The sequence below is a fragment of the Populus trichocarpa genome, chromosome 12 (assembly GCF_000002775.5).
Source record: "Populus trichocarpa isolate Nisqually-1 chromosome 12, P.trichocarpa_v4.1, whole genome shotgun sequence".
Taxonomy (NCBI): domain Eukaryota; kingdom Viridiplantae; phylum Streptophyta; class Magnoliopsida; order Malpighiales; family Salicaceae; genus Populus; species Populus trichocarpa.
Genome location: NC_037296.2, coordinates 11,415,291 through 11,425,632, shown reverse-complemented (window position 1 = coordinate 11,425,632; position 10,342 = coordinate 11,415,291). Strand labels below are relative to the sequence as shown.

The following is a 10,342-nucleotide window of genomic DNA, read 5'->3' as shown; positions in this document are numbered from 1 at the left end:
ATAATAATAATAAATAAAATATAATTAATTAGGTTTTATATTGTTCCATTTTTATTAATTAAGAGTATTATAAGTAATAATGAGTATATTAATAGTTACATAATAATTTAGAGAATAAAAAAAATTAAAACTCTAGAGTAACTTACGTTCTATTTTATTAGACGATCAAAACCTATATCAACAAAGAGAAGAAGAGAAAGATCAATGAGGATATTTGATCTAGGATCAATATATATATATATATATATATATATATATATATATATATATATATATATATATATATATAAGGTGTATGTTCTTTATCCTTTTAATTGAATTTTTGCATGCATGTTAAGGCTATTGAAAAAGATTTAGGATTTTTATGATATTTTATTTTTAATCACTTTTAAAGAGTGAGTATTAAACTAATAGCGTCTTGGATTGATAGGAAACTATTGGAAGTGATTTTATATGTTTTTGTTAGAGTAATTTAAAGTGATAGTGAAATTAAAGAATTGAAAGAAAAAAAGATGATGAGTTAGTAACTTTAGGCCACCGAAATATGGTCTTTCACTGAGTGTTATGATCAAAATTTTCTACCTAGTTATAGCATGTCATGAGTTATTTGATTTGATAGGTTATTTACCCAAATTGGAGTTGTGAATTATGGATTAAGAGTTATGATAATTGAAAGTAAGTTACTTAAATATATAATTTATAGGTTTATAAGAACAAGAATTTTTTGAAGCCCATTCTAGGTTAATTGGAGAGTGCAATTCACTTTGAATATTTTATGGGCCCAAAGTTTGTTGTTTTTATTTAATACATTACCAAAGGAGTTTGTGTGTGTGTTTTTTTTTAATATTTTCTTATGAATTTATATATATAAAAAATTGTTTCTAATTATTGAGATATAGTAATTATTAACTGAAATTTATTTTGGAGAGTGAATGAATTTTATAATTTGGTTTTAAACATCTCAGTATACAAAAATTAATTGATTTTTATGTAGCGTTTTAATACATGAAAGGTGTTTCATAAAGAACTTTATTGTTATACAAATTAATTTATTTTCTTGATAAATAATTTTCTAAAAATAGATGTAGTTAATAATTTTCAACAACTCCACTTTAATTATTCTTAGAATACTGCTTTACTTGAAAAACCTTTATTTCTTAGCCATTTTTTATCATATTTTATAATTTTATAATGTTATTATTTTTGGACCACAATTGCCATATTTTTACATAATTATTTTTGGTATTTAATTATTAAAAATAGATATTTTATAAGTAGAATAGAGGGCTGTAATAATATGGTTTAAGTGTTTGGTGATTTTTGGAGAGAATTTTAGGGTCATTTAAACTAGTGATATATTTAAGTTTTGATTAAATTAGAAATTAGAAACAAGCTCATGTATTGCATTGAATATTAATGCACATATAATTTATGGTGATTGCTATTGTTAAGTTGTTAGGAGTGTTTGGTTGTCTCTAAAGCTAATCTTGAATTTGTGTATCAGGTAAGTAACTATTTATCTCTTTCGTTTGTTATTTTGAGTTAGAAAATATATATTTATGTACTAAATGAGTTTTCTTATTAAAATATTTATTGTTTCATAAATTAGAAGGATCATACATGATAAATGATTTGTAAATAATGTTAAGTATTTTTTTTAAAGTATGTTTATGATTACAAAAGTGTTTAAATATGATTTTGAATTTGTTTTGCTTTTATGAACTCATTCATGGATTGAATATGAATATGAATTTGATTGACTATGCTTTGGACCCAATCTTTGAGATTAAACACTTATAGACATGTCTATTTAGAATTTGATGTCTAGTTATATGGCAAAATATGACTCATTGCTATTGTTGTTAGAGTGATCGTATACCTTTGACTCAGAATTTGACTTTAAATATGAATGTGCAATCTACGTTTGTGTTCAAAATGATTGGTTTGAATTATTTAAGTTTGTGAATGATTTAGAAATGTGTTTTTGGTCTTTTGAATATTTGAAATTACTAATATTTTAGTGTAATAAATGAATTGAATTTAAGCTAAATATATACTAGTAAGTTTTGGCATGTTTGGTTCAGTTACAAAGATGAATTGTTATTTACTGAGTGTATGATACTCAATTTTTTTTTCCAGATGGTTTGGAAGACGTATAAAATATCAAGTGGTTTCTTCAAAACTTTATAGTTGATTTCTATACTTTAATATTTCAATTATTAGATCAATTTATGATCTTATACTTGTTGTACATTTGTTTTTATTTGATTTTAAAGTTAAGTTATTTGATGTGAGATGATTTATGTTTGGTTAATTTAATTTAAGATTCAAAGTATTTTCTTTTAATGGATTATTATTTTGAGTATTATTTTTAAATTGGAGTTAAGATGTCTTGCATGCCTATAAGGCATGTAGTGTTGTCATGCAAAAAGAGTATTTTCATGGTTTTTGGGTTCAGTGCGTGACAATGATCAACATAATAAAATACTCTAATTTTTTTAACAAACATTATTACAATATTTTTAATAAATATCATGCTATTTTAAGAAAAATATTATTATTATTATTATTATTATTATATATTTTAAGAAAGTATGATTTATTTTAAAAAAAACAGGAATCACTTGGAAAACAGTGGGCTATTGGCTAGTTATAATATATATCAAAATTAAGTTGAAGAAATTCGTAATACTTGACCAATGAAAATGGTCCAAAATTAAAAGGTAGTGTCTCTTCCTCTTTTATGTTTCTTTTATTGTTCTCAAATATATAAGGTTTATTGAGACATATAAACATAACAAAAACAATAATTTTAATTTTAATTTTTTTTAGAAATCCTAAGATACCATGAAACAATTTGAGATCATTTAGTGTTTATATAAATATTATATGAAGAACAATATTTTTTTTTCTAAGGTTCGATCAAATCTTTAAGGTTGAGTTATCACAAACTATAAATCATTCAATTATCTACTCTCTAACAGTAATTCACCCGAACTGCAATATTAAAAAACTCATAAAACTCTTTTAGAAGAGAGGGAATGTTATGCTTTGAATGCTGGCTCTTTCTTTTCTACTCAGACTATCTATATAAGTGTATATGATGTGTACAATGTGTTTTTCTTATAACTTTATTATAAAAAAATATAAAGCATAACATTTTATTTATAGAAAAAACATGATAAAATATCATTTTGCCTCCTGAAACATATCGCTTATATTATTTCAGGATAGTTTTATATATTTATACAATAAAGTGCTTACTCAATTTGTAGGTCTAGAAATGCAAGCCCTTGCATTAATTACATTCAAATCCTTCATTTATAAAACATATTTATAATCAAGTCTTACTTAATTAATTATTTCATTTTAATTTTTTCAATAATTCTATTGTAATTCTAAGAATTTTGATTGGAAATGGAAAAAAGATAGTAAGGTGATCTCATCAGACATTACATAGAAGTTTTGGGAAGAAAAAGAAAGGGATAAAAATGGATAGTTGGAAATGAACAGAAAGGATTACCCCACGACCAAATGGATTGTCTAAGTACAATAAGCCATTATATGATGACACATAAGAGGCAGCCCTAGATCTTTCTAAAATGAAATCATATTGTTAAGAGTCTAGTCAAATAGAAATTGATCTAGTTTAAATTTCAAATCAGTCTAATTTAAAATTTAAACTGTTTCCGTAATCATATTTTAGCTATTTAAAAAAAAAAAGGTAGAATGAGATTTTCATCTTAAAGAATTCAAAATTCAATTTTAGCCTTTAAAGCTCAAACTACCTTGAATCTGTCTATAATAGTTTTAATTTATTTTTAATTCAGTTATTATGATTGTCTAATTTTTTAGTTAAACAATAATAATTTCCTTTTTATTATTTCCAAATCTTGAGAATTGATTATTAGAGCCTGACAAGCTACGATAGTTTGCATTGTTTGATAGGACTGGTGTGAGTTGGCTGGTTTTTCTTGTTTGATGGGACTGGTGCCATATTCTGGGCTAAGTTGACCAATTTGCCCATTGTAATGGGACTTATGCAAGATGGCTAGTTTGCCCTGTGTAATGGGACTGGTGACTTGTTTTAGGTAGTTGGATGGATGGATTCCTAAGTTTTTAGGAATGTGTTTAAGTTTAGGCAATGAGTTTTGGAACCCGGATCGGGGGTTGCCATCTAAGGTTGGGTCATAAGAATTCTCCTTGTTTGAGAAAAAAGTGAATTAAGTTATTCGAGAACTTAATTATAAATAGAAATAGTAGTTTGGTTAAATTGGTATTTGTTATGTTGTCACTTTATTTGTCATGCAAATTAATTTACCTTAATATTAAATTAATTTTGAAGTTCGGCACGACCTGACAAGACTTAGTAGATTTGAGACCTTACTTTTTGTATAAGATTAATACATGTAATCATGATAACATTAACATGTAATTTTAAAAAGGAATATAATTGTGAATTTTATTCCATTCTTTTGTTACCTTGGGTATTTTATTTGAACTGTTAAAGTCATGTAATGAAAGAATTATATTATGATGGATTTAATTTAATCATTTTTATAAATGAAGGAATTTATTACCATGTTGAATTTAATTTAGTTACATATATTTTAAGTGAGGTAGTATTAAATATCTATCATGTTATTTTAATTATTTGGATAAGGAATGAGTTCCATATGTGATTGATGTGGTTGCGTTTCAAAAAATAATTACCTGAATTTTCACATGTGTGATTGTGAAAAATTTTGGGATGTTACATGTTTGGTACATGCGAAGCACGCTAAGGCATGTGGAAGGCTCGTAGCCTTTAAGTGACACGTGAGTCATCCTCCAAGCTCCCATCAATGTCATTTTTTATGTTGTTAGAATCGTCACAACATCATCTTCTTTGAAAGGTAGCGCATGTTTCTATGACTGGCTTATGCTATTCTTCCCTTTATGCTTCAATATTTTCCTATTCTTTAGTTTTAATCCATCTACTCTTAATCTTTAGACAAATAAAGAATCCAGATAATATCTCAAAAAATAAATTATCAGCCCAATGTTGGGATAATTATTTGATATAACAATGAGCGCAAAAAAACACATTGAAATAAATTATCAATAAGAAATCTTAATCAACACAACATGGAAGGATGAAATTGAAATTAACAAAAATTCAATGACTATAGAAAACATGAAATATGAAGGACCAAACTTGAAAGTACCTTTTGTTAAAACAACAAAAGGGTTGTTCTGATTGTTTGTCTTTTTTCAAATCTCGTCCCTTAATTTTATTTTATTTTAAAAAAATAAAATCAATTTTATTTTTGTGAAGTCAAGAACCAATTTGATATCAAGATATTTTTTCTATACCACAATAACTATATAAAAAATAAATTAAAATAAACTATCAACTCAAATTCCCAACAAACACACTGAATATGGTATGACAGAATTATATGTAATATCATAAACCAGAATGCAATCCCACATCAAGAATTCAATGCAAGCACTTGTTGATTCTTGAACAACTGCACATGATATTTGCCTCTAAAACAACAAGCACCTAATTCTATAAATTTTGAAACTATTGAAACTACAGGGTGGAGCATTACAATTTATAACAATGCCACTTTGCAAAGAAAGGAAAAGAAAGAAAGAATTACACAAACTCAAGACGCTGCACAAGTTTTGAGAAAGAAAATAAAAATCACTCCATCTCCTCAAACCAATGTATTCCCTGTGATTTCTGTATCCATTTTGAAATGGAATATGCATGTTCTAGGACTTTGCTTATCTTGTGAAGGAACCAATGCCATGGAATTCACCTTCCAGTACTCGCCATTCCTTCTCTTCTCCTTGTCTCCATACTCCGATTTTTCTTCTTCTCTTCTTTGTTCAGTGCCCCCAGCGTCCATGCTCGAAATCGTAACTTGTCTCCAATTACACCAGATTCTTACTATCATATAAAGCATCACCAAGCATATTAAAGAAGAAGTAAAGACAATGGCCACTATAATACCAACAACAGCAGTGTTTGAAAGCCCCCTTTTTTCTTGACCCGCTGATTCCAAGCATGATACTAATGGTGGGCCGCATAGCTTGTCATTGCCCAGGAAGGAGCTAAGTGGGAATCCCGAAAAGGTGGAAGGAAGTTGGCCCTGGAGATCATTATTTGACAGGTTTAGCATGTGAAGGCTGGTCAGCTTTGTAAGTGAAAAAGGTACTTCTCCTTGGAGGTGATTTAGAGATAGGTTCAATCCCTCTAACTTCATCAGATTTCCAAGAGAAGATGGAATCTCACCAGAGAAAGAATTTTCACTCAGGTCCAAGATCACTTGCAACTCGGTCAGCTTTCCTAGCTCAGGTGGTATAGAACCAGTCAGGAAATTCTCTGAGAGCCTCAGTTCAAAGATTTTCTCGCACTCCTGGATTGTTGAAGGGATCAAGCCTGAAAGATTGTTTCTCTGAAGATTAAGGACATTGAGAGAAGTAAGGTTTCCTATCTCCTGCGGTATGTTGCCTGAGAGTTTGTTGCTATGAAGAGAAAGCTTGAGTAATCCTGAACAGTTGCCAAGCTCAGCAGGTATATTTCCATGGAAGTTATTGAATGAAAAATCTAGTTCTCCAAGTTCTTCTAAGCTCCCTAACCAAGGAGGCATGGTGCCTGCAAGCTGGTTATTGTTAAGTAGGAAGTGTTGGATCTTTTTACAGTTTGAAAGCTGAGGTGGCACTTCTCCTGTGAGGTTGTTGAATGACAAATCAAAGAAGTTGAGCTTGGTGAGTGAGCCAAACTCACTAGGAATTTCTCCAGAAAGATGATTGTGAGCAAGACGGAGACGGCTTAGATTTCTTGACTGGGTTAGTTCAGAAGGAATGGGACCAGAGAAGCTATTGTTGGTTAGGTCTAAAGCAGTAAGAGAATTTGAACCCAAGAGGGGAGAAATGCTGCCGCTAAACCTGTTGTGTGAAAAATTGATGATTTTGAGGTTTTTGAGAAGAAAGAGGGATGCGGGAAGAGGACCTTCAAAGGAGTTGTTGTAAAGAGTTATCTTGTTCAGTTCTGTAAGGAATCTGAATGTTTCTGGCAAGGTTCCTGAGATCTTGTTATCTGCCAACGCCATGATCTGAAGCCTTTTGCAGTAGCCCAAGCTCGGTGGGATTGGACCTGACAAGTCATTCTGTCTCAGTTGAAGCATGTTCAGATTCTTAAGCTTCCCTATTGTTGCAGGAATCGATCCCGTAAAGTGATTTCCAAAGAAATCAATTTTTGTCATGCTTGTGCAGTTTGTTAACTCTCTTGGTATTCCTCCTGACATCTGGTTGTCATAGAGATAGATGGTACTCAACCTCTGCAACTTGCCAATTTCTGGTGGGAGTCTCCCTGTGATCATGTTGTCAAAAAGAATTAAAGTTTCCAAGTTACTCATGTTTCCGATTTCTGAAGGTAAATTTCCACTGAAGCTGTTATTATTGAGCAGAAGATCTGTGAGGTGCTCTAGTTTCTCGAGGCCAGACGGCAACCCTCCTTCAAAATTGTTATCAGAGAGGTCTAATTGTTGGAGCGAGCGGCAGTTGAGAAGATCCAATTGGAACTTGCCAGAGAGACTATTTCGAGACAGAAAAAGTTGTTGCAGTTTCGATGAATTGCTGAGGCAGAAGTTGCTTGGGATGCTACCTGTCAAATCATTATTAGACAGAACTAAAGTTCTAAGATTCTTCAATTGGGCATTGAAGAGGCTAATGGCTCCTGAGAAATTATTTACTGACAAGTCAAGTGTCTCAAGCTGAACCAACTGGTTAAGCTGTGAAGGAATCCGGCCACTCAATCTATTTCCAAGTAAACTCAAGTACGTCAAGTTGGAGAGCTGGCCTAGCTCAACTGGAATTGAACCTGAAAGGCTGTTATTGGCTAAGTTCAATATTTGCAGCGATCTAAGCATCCCTATTGAAGCAGGGATATCTCCCTCAAGCTTGTTGTTTAATGCTGCGAGATTTTGAAGCTCTTCACAGCCATGAATCTCTTCTGGTATGTGGCCATCGAGACTGTTCTTCTGCAAGTCAAGAGATACGAGATGCTTCAAATTACCAATCCCAGAAGGAATGCTTCCATTAAATTGGCAGTAGGCAAGACCCAACACTCTCAACTGAGTCAAGTTGCCTATACTTGGTGTAATCTCACCTGATAACAAGTTATCTCCTACCCTAAGAACTTGCAAGTTCTTCAAAAGGCCTATCTCTTCAGGAATTTTACCAGAGAGAGAATTTGCATAGAGGAGCAGCATCTGCAAATTTTGAAGCTTTCCAAGCTCAGAAGGAATTGAGCCAGTAAGAGAATTCGAAGACAAGTCGAGTATTTGAAGTGATGTAAGATGCCAGAGCTCGTGTGAAATGGAACCGGATAGTCCTGAGCCTGACAAGTTCATGCCCAGAACATGAGTTTGATCAAGGGAACATGTAAGTCCATTCCAGCTGCACATATGAGCTCTTGGAGACCAGTTATCAAGAACCCCAACAGGATCAACTAGTTCTGATTTGATTCTCAGAAGCCAGTAGGATTCTGCTGAATTATCTTCACCAGGACTAACAGCAAGAACAGCATGAAGTATTGCCAGAAACAGCACCAAATTACACATTTGAGCGCTGCCCATTTCAAGTTGTGTGAAAAGGATGAATCTCAAATGACAGTCTCAGTCCCTTGTTTTAAAAAACTCATTTTAGTCAATTGAGGAGCTTGGTTCCATGATGAAAGAAAAGGCAAAATCAAACAAGTGAATCTCAAGTTCAGTAGAATCAGGAAGAGAAAAGACAAGATAGGATAAGGAATTAAAGAGGAATGTGAATGAGAGAGACTCAAATTTGTTAACTGCTACGATGATGGAACCTTTGAAGTTTATATAGTTCAGTGGAAGTAGGGCTGCCTATGATTATTGTTTTGAAAGTTGACAATAGTGAATCAATAGTAATCTAGCCTTAACCACAAATTACTTTCACACACAACCTGCTCTTCGTACCTTTTCAAGGCTTGCTAAAAGGTGGGGTATTTTTTTTCTCCTTTTCCTCTCAAAGCAATTATTATGGTACTCTACATAGTAGCATGTTTAATAGCTTGTGAGATGGGGAATTGTATCTGGATAAGGTAAAGTGATGGGCATTGTCTAAAGGAAAACAAAAGGTTAGGGGAGATACCCACTTGCTCCTAGGAAAAAAAATACCCCACAGATGGGGTCTATCTAGCATGGATTTTTTGCAACAGGAAATATCAATCTACTCTGATATCATATTAAGAAGGTTTTGCCGAAAAGAATCCATCAGAAATGTTCCCAAAGATCAAAGTAGAATTTGACTCTCTAATCCATGCCAATTAAACTTTCAACAATTGTCGGCTTAAATTGGCATAAACGCATTATTGAATGAAGCTAGAGGATGTCCAATGAGCATAGAGGTCCTTAATGATTGAACAAACCAGTATGGTCCAGCTGGGCTACCATATATTCCTTGATTTAGCAGCACAATGGACCAGATATATCGTCAGGACAGAAGAAAAGGAAATTGGAAAGCAATCAAGGATAAAGATCAGTGACTCAATCTAGGTTTCCTCTGATGAATGGCTAGAATCATTTGTCTTCGGTGAGTTTACGAGGTTTTCCTAAATGCATCTGTGTAGTATTTTCTTTACCTCCATCATTTTCCTTTGTGTGCGCGCGCATGCGTGTACCTTGGTGAATAGATAGGTGCAATGCATTTTAAAACATCTTGAGAATTTTCTTTGCTAACTACTATTTTGTCCAGAATTTATCCATTGGTAGTCCACGGGCTAAATCTCATCTCCTCCCTCAACCTAAACCACCTAATACCATATTGAAAACAGGAAGAAAACAGAGGAGCAAAACAACCACAACGAATTTTACAGTAGAAACCAACTTACTAATGATATTTAATTCCAGAATAAAGCCAGGACCACACGAAGTTTTCTCAAGAACTGCTTCTTTGGCCCAATTAGGACTTGATTAATCCTAATGAAAGAGAAATTTGCATCTTGAAAGGATTCTTCCAAAAAGAAGCTAAACATGTAAGGACAAGCAAGTTCACTTCATAGTTGATTGGAAATTGTGTTTGCATCGATGGCAGCTTTTTACATCTACCTTTGCTTAGCTTCTCAGGATCTAAGCAGAGACAACCACAATGAATGATATTCCAATAGGCTCTGTCCCATCACCTACCCCAGACAAGGAAACAACGTACATATCAGCATGTACCGTTTGCTACCCAAGTGCTTCGATATTTGCTTTTGCTTTTGCTAAGGAAGAATACTGCCCTAGTGACTATAATAACTCTTTGCTTCCTCACTTCCCTCCCT

General features: G+C 32.4%; 1 protein-coding gene across 1 annotated transcript; it reads right to left on the bottom strand.

Moving 5' to 3' along the window:
- Positions 1 to 5,424: 5,424 nt before the first annotated feature.
- On the bottom strand, positions 5,425 to 9,050 carry LOC7484428 (LRR receptor-like serine/threonine-protein kinase GSO1). The gene has a single exon (XM_002318050.4). It carries the CDS (start codon positions 8,631 to 8,633, stop codon positions 5,706 to 5,708), a length of 2,928 nt encoding a protein of 975 aa, XP_002318086.3. The 5' UTR covers positions 8,634 to 9,050; the 3' UTR covers positions 5,425 to 5,705.
- Positions 9,051 to 10,342: the final 1,292 nt, after the last annotated feature.